This window comes from Triturus cristatus, chromosome 11 (genome assembly GCF_964204655.1).
Source record: "Triturus cristatus chromosome 11, aTriCri1.1, whole genome shotgun sequence".
In the NCBI taxonomy this organism is placed as follows: domain Eukaryota; kingdom Metazoa; phylum Chordata; class Amphibia; order Caudata; family Salamandridae; genus Triturus; species Triturus cristatus.
The window spans coordinates 208930609-208953952 of NC_140594.1; the positions used below are offsets into that span (position 1 = coordinate 208930609).

Below are 23344 nucleotides of genomic sequence, written 5' to 3' on the forward strand. Positions count from 1 at the left end.
CCCGTGTATACGGCTGGGGTGACAAAAGGAAGCTGCTGCACAGACTGGCCTCATACCCCCTGGCAAATCGAACTGTCCCCGAGATTCGTGATTCCACATGTGCCTCTCGCCGTACTTCAGTTGAGATTACACAGGCGTTTGCAGACTATTACGCCTGCTTATATTCAGTACATAAATTACATAAATTGGAGGGCTCTCTCTCAGATCTTCTAGACCCCATGCAGGTTAACATTCCCTGTCTGACACACTCAGAGGCGGCTTGTCTGGATCTTCCCTTTACCCCAGAGGAAATAGGTGCTGCAATCTCCCAACTGGCGTCCCGGAAGACTCCGGGCCCAGATGGATTCCCTCAGGAATACTACGCTTCCTATCGGGAGCTGCTAAACCCCCATCTCTCTGCCCTATTCCAGAATGTGACAGAAGTTGGGGTATTCCCCCCGGAGACATACATGGCGACCATTGTGGTCATTCCCAAGACCCAACCACCCTCGTCGGCCTGTGCGGACTACCGGCCAATCTCCCTAATCAATACCGAAGTCAAGATCTCTGCTAAATTCTTGGTTCAACGCCTGCGTCCACTCCTTAACAGACTGATCCGCCAGGACCAGTGCGGCTTCATGCCAACGCATAGCACCAGACACTGCCTGAGGCGCCTCCACTTAGGCCTGGAAATCTCCAGACACTTACCCCTTACCTAGCACTCCTCCTTGTGGACTTCGAAAAAGCTTTCAATACTGTTGACTGGCTCTACCTCTCCCCATTCCTCTTCATGCTGGCGATGGAACCCCGGCGTGCCTCATCCGTGCAGACAACTCGATTCAAGGTTGGGCGTGGGGAAGCCACTACATTGACAAAATTGCCCTATACGTGGATGATGTCCTGCTCTTCTTGGCGGACCCGGCCCGCTCCGGCCCAAATGTCTCCAATCCCTCCAGGCCGTTGAAAGGGTTTCCGGTCTCTGGCTTGTACCACTTCATCTCTCCAGGGAGTGTTTCGACTGCCAGACTAATATCCTCATTAGATGGCAATCATTTGGGTATATGTGTCGCTTTACTACCTGAACGGGAATGGGCGCTGAACACTACTCCGCTGATCCGAAAGGCTAAGGAAGACATCCGACGTTGGCTACCCCTGCCGCTTAATCCACTTGGAAGGGTGGCACTATTTAAGATGATGATTTTCCTTCGATTCCTTTGCATCATCCAAAATGCCCCCTTCCACTGTCCCCGGAGCTGGTTTAAAGTGATCAATGCCATGACCACTCGGTTTCTGTGGGAGGCCACGTATGGCTCTCGACCGATGCTGCATCCCGTCCTTTGACCGAGGCATGGGCATGACGGACCTATACTTCTCCTATCTAGCCACCCGGCTGCTTGTCCTTCACGACTGGTTTACCGGAGGATGGTTCGACCCAGCCTACAGAACTGAACTTCGAGACATGGGCTTCTCTCGAATCCAGGCCATCATGTATGGATGCCCCATCCCTGAAACACTCCCAATGGTGACTCGGGCGGTCTTCCTGGCCTGGCGCTCTGCCCTGCGTCACACAGCATGGAACTTCAAATTGAGCCAACAAACGACACTCTGGCAGGGCGTGTGGCTAGCTGAAGTGGCGGCACTGCAGGGCTTTAAAGATTGGAATTACGTTGGTATTTCACAGCTGGGTGACGTGAGAGATCACATAAGGACCTTTTCGGACCTACAGAATCGCTTCACCCTACATGCCTTACAATTTTACAGATATCTGCAGCTGCAACATGCCCTAAATACACACATATCAACAGGCACCACACACCTCAAATTTAGCCCACTGGAGGCGCAGGTCATGATGGGAGATCTAGGGAAGGGCGGAATATCACGTATATATCGTACCCTCGCGAACAACAGCCCTACAACTGTTGATTCGCTTAAACTTCAGTGGGAGGGATTGTTGGGCCCCCTGGAGGACGAGGATTAGCGAGACTCCTTTATTGCTCCCAAGTCTGTCACTGACTTCGCCAGGCTTCGACTCATCCAAGTCTACTATCTCCACACTGTACACCTCACCCCGGAGCGACTACAAAAAAGCAGGGCTGCGTGCCTCCTCCGAATGCGCACGCTGGGAGCATCAGCCAGCAGACTTTTACCACATGGTCCGGTCCTGCCCCCGCCTTATAAAATACTGGGATAAGATAGAATCTGAACTCACATATATATCCTGGGCTGGCCCGTACCTCATGACCCCATGCGTCCCCCCCCCCCCCCCCCCCCCCCGGGCGTTATGGACGGTCTAGACGGGTCCCGGGGAGATAAACTACTCTTGGGGACGGCCATTATGGTGGCCAAACATGATATCGCCATGGCCAGGGGCTGCCCAGCCAAATACCAAAAGATATGGGGTAAATGGACGGACCAATTGGGGTAATGGGGTCCATGGGGTTAGCCCCTTCCTTTCGATAGACTGTTTGTTTTACCATGTGATGTGTTTGAAAGCTGTGCATATTGTATAACATTATTATCAATCTACTTGCAATGCCATATATATGGACCTGTGTACTGTGCTGTTGCTGCTAACCTTTTCTTTGTTCTCTCAAAATCAATGAAGTTGATTATCAAAAGAAATGTGCCAAGAGCAGAGCTACTATGAACCCCTAAAATGATCATACCAACACCAGGTTGACAATACCAATAGGTTGCCTGTGGTGTAAACAGACAGGTGGGACTCCAGGCTTTTAGCCATATTGCTCATCCCGAGTTGAGCAGCAAGGCCCGACAGAGAGGCTACTGGGGTGGGGGCATAGTTGAATTTTCAATCAAGCACCTTGCCAAGTGGAGTGGGTGACCAGACAAGTAAGCAGCCCCCAAGCAGACTGCAGGCAGAGTTGAGCCTTCTGCCGATTGATGAGGGGGGATTGCTGTCCCTGAACTGGATGTCAGCTCACTGACCCAAGGGCAGCATGAAGTAAATGTCCCTACAAAGTAGAACTTGTTTACACTAAGGCCAAACTTGCAATCAGTTTTCTGCTAGGCAAGTATAATAATAAAAACCAATTGGGTATCAGATTCAGTATGCCTGGAAAAACGTACAGCTGGAAACCACAATGTAGGAGCCACTGTAACTGCCTGTGGTGGTACTTGTGGAGTAGTGCTATCAGGCTCATTACAGACTGAAAGCATATTTAAGGGTTGTGAAAAGAAAAAGACTAGTAGAGTGTACCTATAAACATTAGATTAGTAGTGACACACCGGACTAGAAAAACCAGTCATATTGGGCATAACTATCCTCAGAAACAAAACCCAGAAAGAAACAAAAACATTTAAAGGAAAAATAAACTGTTGAAGCCCTACTACCTTATTGACAGAGACACAAATAAAAAGAGGGAAATATAATAAAATGTGATATATGCAAAATTTATATCAGAAGAATCAGAATTTACTTTATTTGATTAATACAATATTAATCATAAAAGTTACACATACATCACAATTAAAAATAAATCTAAAAACCAAACAATTCATATCAGCAAATGACCATTTTCCTAGTTTTCAAAGAGGCACATAAAAAGGAAGTGACACAGAAACAGGTTGGAGGAAAAGGCAACATTCGTAAAAAATATAAGGCAGTGCGACATTGTCTAAAATCAAGCTTACGTAAAAGAGGAATTTTTAAAAACCTTTTTCGATGATTACAGTAAAATTTACAAAAGAAGAAAATGTGCAAATCAGTTTGACGCAAGAAATCATCACATGGGCAACAAGGAAGATCATTACTAGAATAAATACCATTAGGGTGACCCAACATACTCAAAATATAATTAAGGCAAAATCTTAACAGAATAAATCTTTGCCGTGGGGTTGGAACAAACTCCCGATAGGAGGTTATCCCTTCAACCTGCAGTGGTATATATTAATCCACCTACAAGGAATTACTTGAAGGAAACTAGAAGCGGCGCCTATGCTCATCAGATACATGATGAAGAAGCTGACCTGAGGGAAGAGGACTTAACTTTTTGTCAAGTAAAGCTAAAACACAGCAGGCATGAGATTTACTATTGCACAGCTGATCACGAGCAACACTCTTCAGGAAATATTGTCAAGTATCATCTTACTTGCCCCAAGCAGATGTAAAAAAATTATATATCCAGCAGCTCCTGCTCTCGGCTGATTTTCTTTCACACTAGGCTTGTTCATCAAGATGCTCTGATCTGAAGATGTTAACACTTCTTCAGCTACTGCCTGCGACTTCCTCCTGCTCCAAGATAACCTCCAAATAACTTCATCAGAACAAAACTAACTTTTTAAGTAGACTGAACCTTTACCACGTTACATGAAGCATTGTGACACTGGTTTTACCTGAAAAGTATGTTATGTTATTTTCCAGCTCCTTGAAAATCTCATCCGCTTCAGCCTTAGCAAAGAGCAAAGTATAATCACAATCGAGGGCTTCTGATTGAAGTTTCCTCCAAGTGTAGGCTTTTTCACTCAGGACTAGCCCTCTGTGAGTTTCATCCTTAAGTTTTGAATTTCCAATTTCTTCTGTCTTTCTGTCCAACTCTTCTCGTTTCCTTTTTCCTGGAGCACAACCATTAGGCCTTTTAATTACAAATTTATCCATTTCTATATTTGCCTTTTTGTATATCCAAAGAAGCCATCGCACTTAGCAATTCCCCTCAGCAACGCCACCTGCAGAGAGAAGATAGAAATTAATTTTGTGGACTAGCATACTTATTTCTATTTTTTGTTTTAACTTTAATATGCAACGGGTCATCTTTTCCAACTGTAGAGGCATCTAATTTTCTAGAAGTTAAATCTTCAATCAAGAGCAAGAGATACCTCTCTGCACTCCACAGCCGGGACTAAGTCCATCACTCTATTTCTGTCCTTCATTTCACAGTCACGGCCAGAGTTCACGGGGTGTACAACAAATTAAAACATCAATAGTTTCCACTTAAAAACAAGTTTTTAACGTCTTTTTTTATTTGTATTTTCATTCATGCTGCACAGCAGCCTCGCTACTGTGCAACATGGCTAAAAACATTGACAAAGCCGGTTGGTCAGGTAGGCAAGACCTAAGGACTTTATCAACGCATGTTTTTTTCTGGTGAGATTGGATGGCTGGATGGGGTGGGAGGAGCTAGCAACAATGCAGGATGGGTGGGAGGGTAGGAAGGCCCAAGCAACAATGCGCGATGGGGCAGGAGGGGGGCAAGCAACAATATGTGATGAGGAGGGTGGTGCGGGCAGGGCTGGAAGGGGCAAGCACCAACATGGGACAGGGCGGAGAGGGGAATCAACAACATAGAACACTGTGGGACGGGGTAAGGAGAGGGATGGGAGGTGGCAAACAATTGAATGCAGCAGGTTGGGAGAGGGCAAGCAACAACACAGAAAGGGGCAGGAGGATGGTAGGTCACGAGCAACAACACGGAAAGGGTGGGAGGGGGCAAGCGACTACATGACGAGTGATGCAAGCAATAACACAGAGAGGGATGAGAGGGGGAAAGCAACAACATAGAGAGGGACTGGTGAATAGGAGGAGGCAAGCAAGAACACAGACAGAGAGGGAAAGCAAGAACACGGAGAGGAATGGGATAGCAGCAAATGAGAGAGACAGCCTGCACTCTTATGAAGTGCTTCAACTAAAAGAGAGAAAAAAGCAGCTCGAAACGCACAATCAGTGGAAGGACACAAGTACTTGGGCCAAGCCTCTGGGAGGGACAAACACATGAAGAGGAAGTGTAGCTGGCACTCGCTGACCAAAGAGAAAGACATGAGTGTGAGGATGAAGTTACTAATGGCAAGCAAATGGGCAACCTCTAAGCACACTGTTATCTAACAAAATATTTAGCACACGACACAGCATGCACTGTCTCAAGCAAGACCTAAAAACAAGAGTTCTCAAAAACACCAGTGACATGAAGAATTAATTAACAGAACCAAGACAGTCACTCACTCCTCCAAGTAACACTCGTTACCTTGAATGTCTGCAGTCAATATAACAAGGTAAAAAACGGGTAACTAAAATATCAGACAAAATGCCCCCAGAAAACCAATTGAGGAATACTGCATATCTAATTGAGTCACCTCTCAGACTGTAGTATTCACTGAATAGATATGAGCTAGAAAAACAGAAAAGCTAAAAGGAACAACATTACTGGGCACAACCTACAGAGAACATTAGCATAGGGCTAATATTTTTCTCTGTACCCTTAAGCTACTCAGGCCACTACCATGTGACTCAATATAAGTGCCACTGTAATCCTGAAATGGCCAGTAAATGAAGCTACCAGCTCCATCAGGACTGCAAGATCTTTAGAAACAGTATGGTTTTGAAAGCATGCCAAATCTCAGAGTGAATCGTCACAAAACAATAGCGAAAAACAAGCTGGATTGAGTGCATAAGCGCACATCCATGCATGTTACTCCCAGAGGTGTAAAAATTCCTATTCCCACTCCAGGGAGTGCAACAGTAGGGAAAATGTTGGATAGCGGAGGGGTAAAAAATTAATATTGCCACTCCAGTGAGTGCAACAGTAGGGGAAGTGTTGGATAGCGGAGGGGTAAAACTTAATATTCACACTCCAGTGAGTGCAACAGTTGGGAAAATGTTGGATAACGGAGGTGTAAAAATTACTATTCCCACTCCAGTGAGTGCAACAGTAGGGAAAGTGTTGGATAGCGGAGGAGTAAAAATTACTATTCGCAAACCAGTGAGTGCAACACTAGGGAAAGTGTTGGATAGCAGAGGGATAACAATTAATATTCCCATTGGAGTCAGTTCAAAACAAACAAAATATCAACTACAACACAAAAGATTTTAAAAAAGAAAAAAAGAAAACATATATAAAAATATAAAAAATTTACAAAAGATAAAAACATATTATAATGTTAAAAAGATCTAACAAATACCCAGAAAGATTTTTTTAATTTTTTCAAAATAATTTACAAATAATTATTTTTAATAAAAATTATTTATAATCAAAAACATTATGTATTACATAAATGTAATCTTTTTTATTTCCTACCCTATAACACCACACAATTCACAACAGACATCTACTTTTTTTAATGTACCTCCATAATTAACATAATTATCAATTAAAGAAATATAATTAATTAAAAAAATATATAATAATTTACTCCCCAAACATTACCCCTATAAAACCGAAACCCACACACAAAATCAAAATAAACAATTACCATAAATATTTATGAATTGATTAATTAATATTAATGATCAACTAATTATTAAACATAAATTACTTTCCACCCTCTATCCCAATAAACACCACAACCCACACCTAAAAATCATTACACGATTTTCATAACTAATTTTACATTAATATCAATTAATAACTTATTAATTAATTTAAAAGATTTTACTTCCCACCCTTCACCACTATAAACCCCACAACTCACATCTAAAATTAATTACACAATTGCCATATTTAAATTTTAATTAACAAATACTTATTAATTCATTATAAATAAATTACTTACCACCCTATTCCCCTATAAACCCCACCACCCACTCCTAAAACATAACATAATTAACATAATTTAATTACCAATTAATTAATAAACAAGCAATTAATAAATAATTGATAATAAATGAATTACCAATTTTAACACTATACAATAAAAAATCATTAAATATTAATAAATGAAAAATATTAATAAATGTATTGTAATTAAATTACGTCCCACCCTATTTCCCTATAAACCCACAACCCGCTCCTAAAAAAATGACAATTAACATAATTACAAAATGTATCATAATTCATAATTAACAATTAATAAACAATCAGTAATAAATTAATTCCCGCAATTAACACTATAAAATGTAAATTAAATAAATATTAATAAATATAAAATATTAATAAATTTATTATAATGAAATTAATTCCCACCCTATTCCCCTATAAACCGACAAGCCACTCCTAAAAAAAATGACACAATTAACTTAATTACCAATTAATTAATTATTAGTAATTAGCATCCAACTAATAATTATTAATAAATGAATTCCCACAATTAACACAATAAAATCTCAATTAAATAAATACTAATATAAAATAATAATTAATTATATTTAAATTACTTCCTACCCTATTCCCCTATAAACCCACAACCCGCTACAGAACTAAAAAACGCAAAGGTGCCAATTACGATCCGGTAAAAAATTTCCCCGTACGACTCGTATCCGGTCTTTTTACCGTACGAATCGTACAAGTGCCGTACAAACTGGCAATCACGATTCGCATGGTAAAAAGTCCATACGAATCGCATTGGGAATTATTCCCCACACGTCCTCGGGTCGGAAAATGTGTCAGACACGTCCTCGGACGATTTACCGTACAAATGTGAAAAGTGAAGTCCGACCGAGGAATCACGATCCATCCCGTGCGTCCGATGTTACAACAGTATGGAAAAAACACCGTCCGCACCGAACTCCCATAGCAACCATGGAGACGTGCCCGCATACGCGCCGACCCCCCCCAGCCCCCGTGAGTACGCGCCGACCCCCCCCAGCCCCCGTACGTACGCGCCGAACCCCCCCAGCCCCCGTGAGTACGCGCCGAACCCCCCCCAGCCCCCGTGAGTACGCGCCGACCCCCCCAGCCCCCGTACGTACGCGCCGAACCCCCCCAGCCCCCGTGAGTACGCGCCGAACCCCCCCCAGCCCCCGTGAGTATGCGCCGAACCCCCCCCCAGCCCCCGTGAGTACGCGCCGAACCCCCCCCAGCCCCCGTGAATACGCGCCGAACTCCCGTGTATGTACACCCGTGTAGGTTCGAGTCGAACCCCCGTGTATGTACACCCGTGTACGTGTCGAACACCCCCGTGTATGTACACCCGTGTAGGTTCGAGTCGTACCCCAACCCGTGTATGTACACCCGTGTACGTTCGAATCGTACCCCCACCCGTGTATGTACACCCGTGTACGTTCGAGTCGAACCCCCCGTGTATGTACACCCGTGTATGTGTCGAACCCCCCGTGTATGTACACCCGTGTAGGTTCGAGTCGTACCCCCACCCGTGTATGTACACCCGTGTACGTTCGAGTCGAACCCCCCCGTGTATGTACACCCGTGTAGGTTCGAGTCGTACCCCCACCCGTGTATGTACACCCGTGTACGTTCGAGTTGTACCCCCACCCGTGTATGTACACCCGCGTACGTTCGAGTCGTACCCCCACCCGTGTATGTACACCCGTGTACGTTCGAGTCGAACCCCCCCGTGTATGTACACCCGTGTACGTGTCGAACCCCCCCCGTGTATGTACACCCGTGTACGTTCGACTCGAACGTACACGGGTGTACATACACGGGGGGGTTCGACACGTACACGGGTGTACATACACGGGGGGGTTCGACTCGAACGTACACGGGTGTACATACACGGGGGGGTTCGACTCGAACGTACACGGGTGTACATACACGGGGGGTTCGACTCGAACCTACACGGGTGTACATACAAGGGGGTTCGGCGCGTACTCACGGGGGCTGGGGGGGGTTCGGCGTGTACTCACGGGGGCTGGGGGGGGTCGGCGCGTACTCACGGGGGCTGGGGGGGGGTTCGGCACGTACTCACGGGGGCTGGGGGGGGTTCGGCGCATACGTACGGGGGCTGGGGGGTTCGGCGCGTACTCACGGGGGCTGGGGTGGGTTCGGCGCGTACGTACGGTGGCTGGGGGGGGGGGTCAGCGCGTACTCACGGGGGCTGGGGGGGGGGTACGGTGCGTACCGGGCCACCTACTCTGGTCGATTCGCGCCGTACTTTGCTTTTCTGGCACTTTTTGGGTGCCGTGAAAATATTGCCGTCCGGACTGCTGTCGGTTCGAATCGTAATTCCTGGGTCGTGAAACGCTGCCTGAAAGCGTCCCGACGTCACGTCGCAGCATTCCCGGATCACATTCTTATGTCTATTTTCGTCGGTCGGTGTTTTTTACGATTCGTACGGAAATGGTGTTTCCGTGCGAATCGTAATTCCATGTTTGTAAAGTTTTACGACCGGGTACGAGTCGGACGGGGAAAACGCTCCGACCGACGGTTCGTACCCGGTTTTTACCGGTTCGTAATCGGCACCAAAATGTAACTAAAATCAAATTAATATCTAATACAAATGTAACACATATATTAAAAAACAAAAGCAATAAAAAATTGTTCCCATACTTTTAAAATACATACTAAAATACATAACACTAATGAAAACATCGATATTTTAAACAACTATATTTTTGCAAATGATATTAATGACTTAGATATTTTCAAAAACTATATTTACCTCCAAGTAGATATTTTTGACCACAATATTCTTGCTGTCGATAATTCTGCATCACGATATTTCCAACATGATATTTGTGTATGTCGACATTTAAAACTCGATATTCTGTCTGTGCACCCACAACTGCCAAATTGGCATCAGCCTCCATGCTGATAGAACTACATTTAATTCTCTCTGAAATGGAAACATAAACCCTTGATAGAGTGAATTCTTTGGCAGAAACAAAGGGCGCCAACATCTGAACCCAATGTAAAAAAGATGAGCAAAGCTGCATAATCAGCAAGGGACATGGAGTTTTGAGGGGGAATAGACTCATTATGTAACTACATCGAGAACTAATTTAGGGCAATATTCACATCTCAAAGATTACAATGCTGTTGCGGCAGGTGTGGGACCGGATGATCTAAGGGATACTTAGGTGCCTACCGTTCTAGCGGGGTATAATTAACTGGAGCATAGTCCAGTTTGCACGCATATCTCAGGACACGACTACAGAAAGATGGCAGGTAACAGGTTCCTAACATGTGCAGGAGTGCAAGAAATCTATAGCATAAAAATGAGCCCGTTCATGCAATGCGCTAAAATAGCTGCCATTTCATGGAGGATATGGCCCACGTTTCCATATGCCCCAGCTCCTCTGCAAATAATGATGGCATTGTTGACACACTCTGGCTGCATAACACTGACTACACATTCATATAGGGCACAACATGCTGATAGGCCCTGGGTACTGCTAAAAGCACAGACTAAATGACAGGAAGTGCTTGAATAACCTTTGACAGAGTGTCTTAGCCACATTTTGGTTTTCTGACGTCAGTTAACGCCCGCTTCAGACTGTTACAATACAATAATATACACGACATATCTCACCTCACTTAAACTATCTAAAATCGTATCCCCAAGTATTACTTCATTTTGGTTAGAAGTAATAGAAACAATAGGGAAATCTGATGGCAAGACAGCAACACCTAGCATGAAACAGTATCTTTTGGGCTACTACCCAAGAAAAAGAAATCCCAGATGGGCAGGATATTTGCAGTGCTCTGGTTCGTCCTGGCTAAAAGTGGAATCTGGATCTACTGGCTAAATCCACAATAGTCATTTGTTGGGCAAAGGATATGATAGAAAAGGCAAGACAAAAAAATATTAGATGAATTAATGACATGATTAGAGCATTGACTGACCCTCTGAGTAGCAGCAGACCGCCCTAAGGGTACTGAATAATATAAGTGTACTGGAACTCAAATATACGGCAATACAGGAAAATGCCCTAAGAGTTCCGCCAGGAAACTTGGAAGGAAGAGGTGTGGTAAAAATGATGATGTGTTCATCCTCAAAAAATGATAAAAGAGGGGGGTGGGCCCTCCATAGGAACTACTGAGAGTGTTGCAGAGTCCCTGGGTAATAATGGATAGGAAGACGAACAGGGATGGAACTAGGGTGTGGATGTTGCCCAATGATACAGTTTGAAGTGATTAAAATGTTTGGAGATTGTTATAATATTGTGTTGCTCAATATACATCATATTCACTGTCACGGATATTATTGATTTAAGAATAGTGAGGTGTATTATGTACAATCTACAGCTGTAAAACTACTAAAAACAAATAACAAAAGATGGTCTAAAATGCTTGAAAGATGGGAGGATTAGAAAGGCTTACTCCTGCTACTGCCACTCCACAGGAATAGGTGTTTGGCTCATCTATCTACCCAGCTGGTGCTTACAACCAGCTGAGCAGAGGAATGATGCATGCAAGGGCTCCCTAGGAAATGTGACACACCACTTTTTTGATAAAAGCTCAGAATTCTTAAGGGATACAATGATACAATGGGAAACATTCAGTGGTAGTATTATGTATCTGTACTGAGACAGTATGTGAGTCCTCATGGCAAACCCAAATAAGTTGTCCAAACTCAAGGACAATATCAGAGGTTAGAAACCAGATATATAACAAACGTCACTCTAATTAGTGAATTATTGTGTCCAGGACTTTGGCAGTCTCTGGCTGGGACTGCCACCGCCGTAGTCCCAGGAAGACCACCAAGACTGTGGTAAGTCTACATGCCGGATTACGAGTACAATCCTGGGCGGACGGTGGTGGTCTCACGGCAGTGGTATGTTACGCTCATAGGAGAGTCTGTACAGCATACCGCCGCCGTGACAGCACAGAATGCTCGTCCATGCACGGTGTGGCATGCACCATGTCATACATGCCACATAGTCCACGCACGACTGTGCACTTGTGGGGGCATACATCATGTGCACCCAACCCCATGGGCAGATTTGCCCGGGGGCCCTGCTGGGTGCCCCCTCCTTGCCTTTCTACCAGCTTTTTATAGCGGGAGCACGGCCATGAAAAGGCTTGCAGAAGGGCAAGTTGTAATATGGATGGCGGTGCCAGGACCGACACCGCTTCTATTCCTTCTCATTTCCAACACCACCAGCACCGCGGGATCAAGGATCCTGGCGGTGCCAGAAGAGTTGTATCGGGCTGCTGGTGGTTCGACCATCACACTCCTAATATGGCAGGCAGACCGCGTTGGTCCGACCGCGACTGCGAGTACTGCAGTCCCAGGACTGCCGTACTCGTAATAAGGCCCAAAGCTTTGATTGCTAGACTACATTGCCTAGACCATTGATTCTTTTTCAACAAGTATTTATTATCAAGAAGGGACAAAACAAGTAGATTGTTGGATTGATGGCTCCACATCACTACAGAGAGGGCAGAAGTGACTGCCTTGAATGCTGCAGACGAATTTATCATGTTCTTAGGAAGAAATAAGTTCAGTCTTTCTGGAGTATTATTGACTTCTGCACAGACCAGTTGGATGGTGCTTTACTAGTAGCCCAACTACCACGAGTGACTGCAGTCTGAGACAATGTTTTGAGAAGTGCATCAATTTGTTTGAAGAGGGCAGTGCCATAAATGTGTTGAGCAGGAAGGAAGCCCTGTGCTCAGATTTTAGTCAAGCCAGTGAGAGACTTTTTGGATAGATTCTCCTATTTCCCACTATCAATGTTGGACCTACATTACAAGATGTCATGAAAGTTGTTGGCTACCAACTATGAACATCATAGTACATCTGAACAAAATGGGTTTGTCCCCAGCAATAACACAACTTTCAATCTTAGATTCATATCTCAGAAACATCCAGACTGTTTAAGAACTGGTAGCAAGGTTCGCACTGATGGGCCTTGCAAGTAAACTCAGGAAAATCCAGCACATCAACGAGCCAGAGGATCAATTAGGGAATCCATCAGCCTTGATTAGGGCACCTCAATCTGTGGGAGTGCAGATGTGTTGTACTGGAGTGCCGCTCAAACATGAAAACATAGAAAATACCATAAGGGCTATCTAGAACTCTGCAGTTTTCTGGAGACAACTTCCATTATCAGTAATGGCTAGGGCAGGACTCACAAAGATAATGGTTCTGCCTCATTTGCTTTATTTTTTCAAAAGATTACAACCCATCCTGAAGCCATCTTTCTTTAAGGAGCTAAACACTGCCCACTGAGACTTCACCCTGAACGACGTTAGGCAGAAAATGTCACTTAAACTGCAATGTATGACTCACAACAGTGATTTAGGCCATCACTGTGACTGTAAAATCACTGAAGATTCCATTGTAGGTAATTCCAATCTTTGTTAAATTTGCTCATGGAAGAGATGTATCCCCGTGGTGCCAGATAGGCTTCTCACACATATCTGCAATCTATCGAATTTGGAAGGAAATACACAATTTTTCTTATGAAAGAGGATTTTCGGATATCCATTGGCAATTGTTTGCTATACAACTGCAAGCAAGTAGGCTATAAGATTTGGGGAATGAATATTCAGGAACCTGATCACTTTGTGTGGTCAAGCAAAAGCAATTACAGACTTATACCGGTTGCTATGGTAGAGGTAAGGACCTCAGCTGAAATACTTGAGAGGCAGATGAGCTGGGGACCCAGGTAGAGATATGAGAGAGTACTGGCATCCCACAGAACAATTTCAAGCAAGGCTGCTTCAGACTCGTATAATTTAACTAGCTTCACCAAACTTACCCAACACCAGCTCAGCCCACAGAATCTACAGGACTTTATCAGATATAGGTCTCATACGCAAGTCTGAGCTAGATGACTGGCCATATATGTATGATTAGCATACAGTCAGTAATTTAGTCCTTCTGGGTCAAGGTAATGGTCAAGTTAACAGAGCTGATGGGGATGGATGTTAAAAATAGCTCTCAGTCACATTTGCCGGGTATAATATCACAACTTTAAAGGATGAAAACAGTTATACAAGTACACTGATTTGACCTTGCTGCTAACTATGAATATCTAGGTCATGTAAATTTGCATTTGCCCATTTGTTGTGGGCAAAATAAGTAATGTGGATAAATGATCTACCACAGAGAATAAACTGCTGAAAAAACTGTCTACATGGTCAAGTCAGTAAACCCTGTAAAAACGTGACGTGTCTTGCAGCTAAAGCTTACCAGGAATGCATATGAGAAGCTACAGTAGGCAGTTAGCAGAACATTGAAGTGATAGTGGTCAATGAATCTTACTACAAATATATTTTTTTTAAAGATAAACCTTTTTTATCGGAAGAGGTTTGTACACCAGAAGGATGCTACCATACTGTTTTTTTTACCAGCAACAGTAGAATGTTCCACATAGATGGCTGACCTGTAGCCACTGCCAATCCTCTAAGATTTGCCTGGATCAAACAGGTTACCTAAACAACTCAAAAAGTAACATCTTTTAAAATAGGATCCAGATTCTGTTCCAAGCACTAATCACACCAAGTGGACTAGACAGACTACCTACTTTGGTGATGCCACTACATGGAACTTTCAGATGAATTGAGCAGCCACCTGTCTCACTAACCCAAAGTCTTACAGGCAATGAGTTTTAGATTACATCTGAAAATAAAGCAATTGGGAGACCTCACCGGATCGATCAGAAGTTGAAGCAGGAAATGAAAGTTATGAGAATCTAAAAACAGTTCCAGAATAGATGGAACCCAGACCTGGGAGCACAACAGAGAAATTCGCATTTTTGTCTACTGGCATGGCAATACATCAATGTATAATTAACAATGGGGGAAAGGTTGAACGAAAACAATAGACATGAAGAAAAGGAAGCAAAGTCAAACCTTACGGATCTAGTCTCCAAGTGTAAGAAATGAGGACGCAGAGTTTAGGCGACATGCAAATAGATCTATGGAGCAAGGTCCTCAGAAAGCACTTCAATGCTGAGAAATGTATTGGTGAAGCTGCGAGTTACTGTAGCCCCTGAGAAGTCTGGAATGGCGGTGAGACACTAGGAGATATGTTTGACAGTGATGAAATGTGGTGTGGTAGGCCAAATTTCAAGAAAGCAGAACACTGTATCACGTACCACCCAAATCACATATGTTTCCATTGGTAGACTGTGCATGCAAACGATGACTGAAATATCAAGTGGCACAAGAACAAACCAGTGAACTATTTTTTGAGTGTAAAATCAATCTCAATTATTTTATGATGTCCTTTAAATCATTTAATTTAGAGACATTATAATCTTATTTGACTTTTGAATTATTTACAATGTTGTTGTTTTATCAAGAACAAAATCACATTTTCAAAGTATGTAAAATATATTTCAATTACTATAAAAATGTATATACATTTCATGTCTCTTCTCGATATCCATGAATACAATTTATTAATTCCTAAATACATGTTATTTACCGCAACACCATCGTGTGTGTCCAGAAGAACAGGTGGAGAAAAGGGCGACAAAATGCCCTTAAGAGTCCATGAAAGCTGCTAAATTTCTGGGTGAGACAAGCAAAACCCTTCATTACATTGGAGTTAGCGCGATCTTGTGAATGTGACATTTATTACTGGAGTATTTAATGATGAAATAATGGGTGTATTTCTTGATATATTCAATAATTTATAGGGTCAAGCGTTCCGTAAAAATGCTTCATAGAACACTATTTTGCATAAAAATTATTTTTCACTTGTACGGTTCCGCTCACTAAGCTCTCCCATAACATTATGCTGAGCTCACTAAATTCAATATCAGCACGACCTGTATAATAAATTGTTGCATTAAATTCTTGGTGAGTGTCCAAAATGCATGGCTTTCACTGTGTTACATACCAAATATTGACAGAAACATATTTTATTAGAACACCAAGATTAAAAATAAAAAACTTTTGCTCTTTACCCTCCATGTAAATGTCCTTAACTCTACTCGCCTTCTCGAATCCCTTTCCTAACCATCAATTTTAAGGATACATTTCTTGTTCCCTATCTATAGCCATTGTCTTCAATACTCATAGGACATTGCAGAGCTCAGATATGACATGTAGTACTAAATAATAATTCGTTTTTTTACATAGTACTGCATACTGCGGTTGTAGAATTACTAAGCACTGTAAATAACAGGTGTTAATACCATCCAACATGATGGTGCTCAATTTACTGACCTCGGAAGGATGGAGGACTGAGTTAGCATTACCAGGGTTTAAAGTTGTAAAAGATGCTAAAGATTTACTCTGATTCAACTTTAATGAAAATAGGCCTGTCCCCTCGTTTGACTCTGCTGACTTGAATTCCCCCTCAGTTCTGTCTGTGTTTCCATCTATTTCCTTCCTGCAAGTTTAAAACCTTCCCATGAATATTAAATCAGATTCACCTTACGACCCTTGCCAGCCAAAAATCTAGAACTCACTCCGGATCAGATTGTGACTTTTTTGGTCAATCGTCTTCAATCAGATACTAACAACTGGAGTTAATACCCATCTTTGGAAGGAAGCTGTTGTCATTACTCTTCAAAAAAACAAACAAGTGGGGACCCAGAGGACCTCATAAACCTTCAACCCATCTCACTATTGCTGCGCTGGCTAAAATGCTAGAAAAATATATTAATGCAAAAACAACAGTTGATGGACAGAATGCAGAACAATGTCATACATTCACCCCAGTACAGAGATCTGGGCCTAAATCCATCGTTTTTTTGCTCGCCATGCCATTCCAGTTTGAACCTAGCCATATGCAAATCAGTCTTGACCCTGTGCCTCATGGGAACAGTCCAGCCCGAACTGCCAAGCCAGGTCCTCCCTGGACTGGAAATAAGCATCCTAGGACCGGTTTCGGGGTTTCACCCCTTTTCAGCCAGGATAGCTTGATTCCAGTGGCATGGAGAGCACGGGACCCAAGTCTGGGCATACCCGTACCACTCGGGTGACAAATGCAAAAACAACAGTTGCTTGTTTCCAGTCCAGGGAGGACCTCTTGGCAGTTCGGGCTGGACTGTTCCCATGAGGCACAGGGTCAAGACTGATTTGCATATGGCTGGGTTCAAACTGGAATGGCATGGGGAGCAAAAAAAGATGGATTTAGGCCCAGATCTCTGTACTGGGGTGAATGTATGACATTGTTCTGCATTCTGTCCATCAACTGTTGTTTAGGTCTCGCCTGAGCCAGCGCCTTAGCGCTGCTCTGGCAAGAGCTTTAGAAAGCGGGATTTGGAAGTGCAGACTAGTGGCTTTTCAGGCCTCCAACTACAGTGCATGTGCACCGGGCGCGCGCACCATTTGTCAGCCTGCTGATAACTTTCGTGCCTGCTTTGAGGTTCTCAGTGAGCCGCTCGGCCACTGAGAACATCAAAGCGGCCGCGAAAGTGCACACCATTTGCCAGCCTGCATGTTGCTTCTCACATCCACCCCTCACCCTTCCCTGTGTTGCTTTAGCACTCACCGCCCCCCCCTTTCCATGTTACCCTGTGTGGCTCACTTTCTCTTTCATGGCCGCGCAGCGTTAATTTCACGGCCGCGCGGCCAATGCTTCTTCCAGTTGGTTGACTGAAACCCAGATTGCAGTCTCTCTCTCTCTCCTCTCTCTATTTCTCTCTGTCTCTCCCGCTCACTCTTTCTCTCGTGCTCTCTCTCCCCCTCTCTCTCTCTCTGTACCTTATGTTTTACGTTAAAAGTAAAGCTCGCGGCTCTGCATCCCGACGTTCATATGTTAAGTCATCAAAACAAGACTTGCGTTTAAAGTCCCAGCCCGTTAAGATTTCCTTTAACTAATATTTACATATATAAAACCCGTAATTCACAGCCATGACATCATTACACTAAATTATGGGTTCTCGGTCAATAATAAACATAAAACGCATGCAAACGTCCATTTTCACCAAACACAGCCAGTAAATAGCAGATAAAAACACTTAACCCATTTACGTGAATCGCAGAAAGTATATTTACATAGACCATCGTTTGGTTAATATCACATCAAAATTATATTACAAGTAATGGAATATCCTAGACCCACATCGAAACCGCAGGGATCTGGTGACATTTATTACAAAAAACTCAGACACTGGAATCGTGGTTCGTCCTGCCGTCCGAAGCTTTAGGTGACTTTATAGTCCCTGTCATACCGGATTGTCATTGAGGTATTTTAAATGTTTTACAGGTTTAAAAAAACAAAACAGGTGCATCTTTACATAGTACTTAAAGTGAAGGGCGCATTTATGCTACAGTTGCTGGGTTTGGGGAAGTAATAGCTTAGTCTGGAACTCCATTATCTCCATTGGGGTTACAATGAAAGAGCTCCACCGTAGACACGCAGATGTAGTCTGAGAAGGCGGGGATCGATAATACAACGATGCATTTTATTAAGATGCCATTGAAATTTGAAGACTTTTTCGTAGCCCAAATATCTCAGGCCGGTATCAGTAAAGTGATGGATCAGGTTCAGGGCTCATAGCATCCAAACCAGCTGTCTAGGCGCTACACGTGTATTTCATAACCACTGAAGTTGGTGGGTGCGACATTGGGCTGTTAACAACATTAAGGCAAAGTTCAGAGCCGGGGTGCAGCTATCAATGGTGCAGCAGGTTGAGTAGCACAGGGGCCCATGGCTTCGAGGAGCCGCCTCCCAATTGCGGCATTTCCTTCCTTTCCTTAGGGCCCACGACACCCTTGCTATGCCACTAGTTCAGAGGCATGGATATACTCGCATGAAATTTTCGCGCTGGAGTCTGACAGACCTACCAGACGCGTCTTTGACTTTCTGCTGGCGATTGGAATGGCCAGTTTTTTTTATTTTTTATTGTGTGCATAGAAACGATATCCCACTATACCTTTATTTTTAGGTCTGGCTTGACAGTGCATCAGTCTATAAGACCTATGTTAACAATTCTCTACCATATACATAGAGGGGTCTTTGTCTCTGCCCCACAGAAGTACGGTCAGGACTGTTCAGTGGATCATTTCGCCTCCTATGGGGTGCTTAGACTGCAGTGCAGAAGGGACTATTCTGCATCTTAAAGGGAAATTGAATCTTCAGACATTAAACTGTTTATCTCATACATACGTTGACACGAAAAGCAATTGTTGCATTCTTTGTATTTTCACCGTAGCAATCATGGGCTCCAAATGCAAGTCAGGCCTATTGGCTTTGTCAATGCTCATTAACAAAATAAAAGTACCTCACTCATTTGCCTTTGTTGCAGATGTTTACAGAAGACTAGTGCAATGATGACTCTGGATGAATATTGTGTACAAACTGTACTGTTGGATGGTCAGTCACAATGTCACTTTTCACTGGTCCAAAAGAGCAGAATTATCTAATCGAGACCACTGAAAACATGCGTGAAACAACCGTAGCATGAACATAAGAGACAATCCGCAGTGTTGTATCAGATGTGGCAGAATGGCAGACCTTGTGAAAATCAATCTTCTGACATATATGTTCGGTTCGGTGTCGGTTTTGTAATTTCTAATTTCCCAGCCCCTGGAAGATTTTCAAGTAAGGTTTCATCCCAGTGACTCACTGTCGGCTTTGCTTTGTGCGACAAATGCAGCCCTTTCCCCACTGGTTTAACGATAGAGACTTTGGCGCAGCAGAGGAAGATACCATTTATCAAAGTTCACAGGGAGAGGGGAAACTAAAGATCAAGAGACTCGGACAAATGGGTGGCTGCAAGTAGAGGAAGCAGAGAAAAACAACTGAAAGCAGAGAGCAGGAAAGATGAAAGCAACCTATACAGGCACATCAAAGACAGCAAGGCCGGACGAGGGCAGTGGCTGTGGTGATTGCCAGCTTTGTCCGACATGCCCTGCTGCAAACACAGAACACAAGTCCGACTCCAGGCCTGCCACAGCCCACTGGAATGATACAGAGTGTCTCGTGACAGTTCCCATGGCTTTACACCGCCCGAGGTAGTAACTCCACACTCCTTTTATAGGTGCAATGATAGATATTGCACAACTGATAGTCCCCGTATCCAACGACACACACAACCACACACACACACCCAACCACACAAAAACAAGCACACACACAACCACACACACACAACCACAACACACACAACCACAACCACACAACCGCACACACACACACCAACCACACACACAACCACACACACAAAACCAAATACAACCACACACACAACCACACAGTCAGTGCACACTTTCACCAGGCACAGACACAATCAGTCAGTGCACGCTTTCACCGGGCACAAACACCACCAGCCGTCAGTGCACGCTTTCACCAGGCACACACACCACCAGCCATCAGTGCACAGTTTCTACAGGCACAAACACCACCAGACATCAGTGCACGCTTCCACCAGGCACACACCACCGGAAGTCAGTGCACGCTTTCACCAGGCACACACACACCACCAGCCGTCTGTGCACGCTTTCACCAGGCACACACACACCACCAGCCGTCAGTGCACGCTTTCACCAGGCACACACACACCACCAGCCGTCAGTGCACGCTTTCACCAGGCACACACCACCAGCCATCAGTGCACGTTTTCACCAGGCACACACACCACCAGCCGTCAGTACACACTTCCACCAGGCACACACACCACCTGCCGGCAGTGCACACTTCCACCAGGCACACACACCACCAACCACCAGGCACACACACCACCAACCATCAGTGCACAATTTCTACAGGCACACACACCACCAGCCATCAGTGCACACATCAATTGTTAACGCATCAACAATTTACTATTGTAGCAATCGCAGTATGGCACACTTTACTTTTAAACATATTCATCTAAAGCGCAGCATGCCACCATTGCTACAAAAATAAATACACATTTTTTTGGCCTACAATTTATAGACTTTTGTTGCAATTGGTGTTGCAATATTTAGCAATGCCAATAGCTCAAACTTAATTAATGCGAGACCTATTGCATTGCAAATGCTTGTTTTGCATTTGTCACCCCGAGTGGGACGGGTATGCTCAGACGTGAGTCCGTGCTCTCCATGCCACTGGAATCAAGCTATCCTGGCTGAAGAGGGGTGAAACCCCAAAACGGATCCTAGGATGCTTGTTTCCAGTCCAGGGAGGACATGGCTTGGCAGTTCGGGCTGGATTGTTCACATGAGGCACGGGGTCAAGACTGATTTGCATATGGCTGGGTTCAAACTGGAATGGCATGGTGAGCAAAAAAAGATGGATTTAGGCCCAGACCTCTGTACTGGGGTGAATGTATGACATTGTTCTGCATTCTGCCCATCAACTGTTGTTTTTGCATTTGTCACCCCGAGTGGGACGGGTATGCTCAGACGTGAGTCCCATGCTCTCCATGCCACTGGAATCAAGCTATCCTGGCTGAAGAGGGGTGAAACCCCGAAACCGGTCCTAGGAAGCTTGTTTCCAGTCCAGGGAGGACCGGGCTTGGCAGTTCGGGCTGGACTGTTCCCATGAGGAACAGGGTCAAGACTGATTTGCATATGGCTGGGTTCAAACTGGAATGGCATGGTGAGCAAAAAAAGATGGATTTAGGCCCAGATCTCTGTACTGGGGTGAGTGTATGACATTGTTCTGCATTCTGTCCATCAACTGTTGTTTTTGCAGAAAAATATATTAACCATGAGTTGGTTTAGTTTATTACCTCCCAGGACCTCTTAAATCCATCACAGAATGGGTTAAGAAGTGGTCACAGCACAGAATCGGCGCTGGTTGCTGCTGTGGATTCCATTTGCTGCCAGCAGAACAGGGGGGCCAGTGGGGGGGGGGGATGCCGCCGTTTTGGTAATGCTGGACCTGTCAGCGGCATTTGAAACTAGAATATCCACCCGCATGGCCCAAAGACTCCATCAGGTAGGGGTGAGAGCCACTGCTCTTGACCTCCTCTGCTCCTTCCTGACGGATAGGGTACAAACAATTAGGTGTGAAAATCGTACAGCGGAGGCTTTCATGTTCCCCTGTTGGGTTCAGCAGGGGTCCTCCCTCAGCCCCACTCTTTTTAATTTGTATGTCTCCCCCCCTTGCTGAGTTTAGGGGACATGTAAATTGATCTATGGAGAAAGGTCCTCAGAAAGCACTTCAATGCTGAGAAATGTTCTGGGGAAGCTGCGAGTTGCTGTAGCCCCTGAGATGTCTGGAATGGCACGCCCAGACGAGATGCCTGAGTTTGAAGAGTTTTTTTTAATTTTATTTTTTTATTGTATTTTTAACTGTGTAAGTTCAGTGACATACAGTGCTTCTCGCCTACAACCCTGAGGCCGGCTAAATATATTTCCGCAAGGTATTCCGCCGCACATCTTATCCCACATCCCTGGGGCCGGGCATCAATGCGCGCCGAACACTCCCTGCAGACAATACAACCAATATTACAGCACTGTGCATCAGTTCAGTATCAACTCTCCCCTCTGCGAAGCACAGTTTTCTTATTTAACAATACAAAAAAAACTACAGAAAAGGAAAAAACAAACCAAAAACCAAATGTACCTCCCCCTAGCCCCCTCCCCCCTCCCCTCCCCTAACCAATTGAGGTATCTAGCCACAAATCCCGCAGTTCCTACGCTACTTTGCCACCCACCTATGAGAACTTTACAGTGTGGTCGTCCCGCTTCGTTGACTTCCATTGCAGCTCATAGATCGTCTGTTAGCGATCGTCCCCTCACCATAAACTGCCATCCCCCATCTACCCCGTAGGTTAATCGACTCTTCATTCCCAACTCCCTCACGCATTTGGTATCTTTCCTATAACACCCCTTAGTGATCCGCTGCCTCCGTTACCAACCCACCGGCCGCCCCCTCCTCAGTTTCTGTTGCT

At 44.4% G+C, this 23344-nt stretch overlaps 1 protein-coding gene across 3 annotated transcripts in view; it reads right to left on the bottom strand.

The window, feature by feature from the left end:
- The window catches only part of ALKBH2 (alkB homolog 2, alpha-ketoglutarate dependent dioxygenase), a 156620-nt gene that overhangs the window by 93570 nt on the left and 39706 nt on the right, over positions 1 to 23344 (bottom strand). For all 3 annotated transcript variants that reach the window (XM_085634467.1, XM_085634469.1, XM_085634468.1), the window contains exon 2: positions 4333 to 4662. In XM_085634467.1, the coding sequence (XP_085490593.1) occupies positions 4333 to 4594 (262 nt within the window). In that variant the 5' untranslated portion in view covers positions 4595 to 4662. The remainder of the gene's footprint in view (positions 1 to 4332; positions 4663 to 23344) is intronic.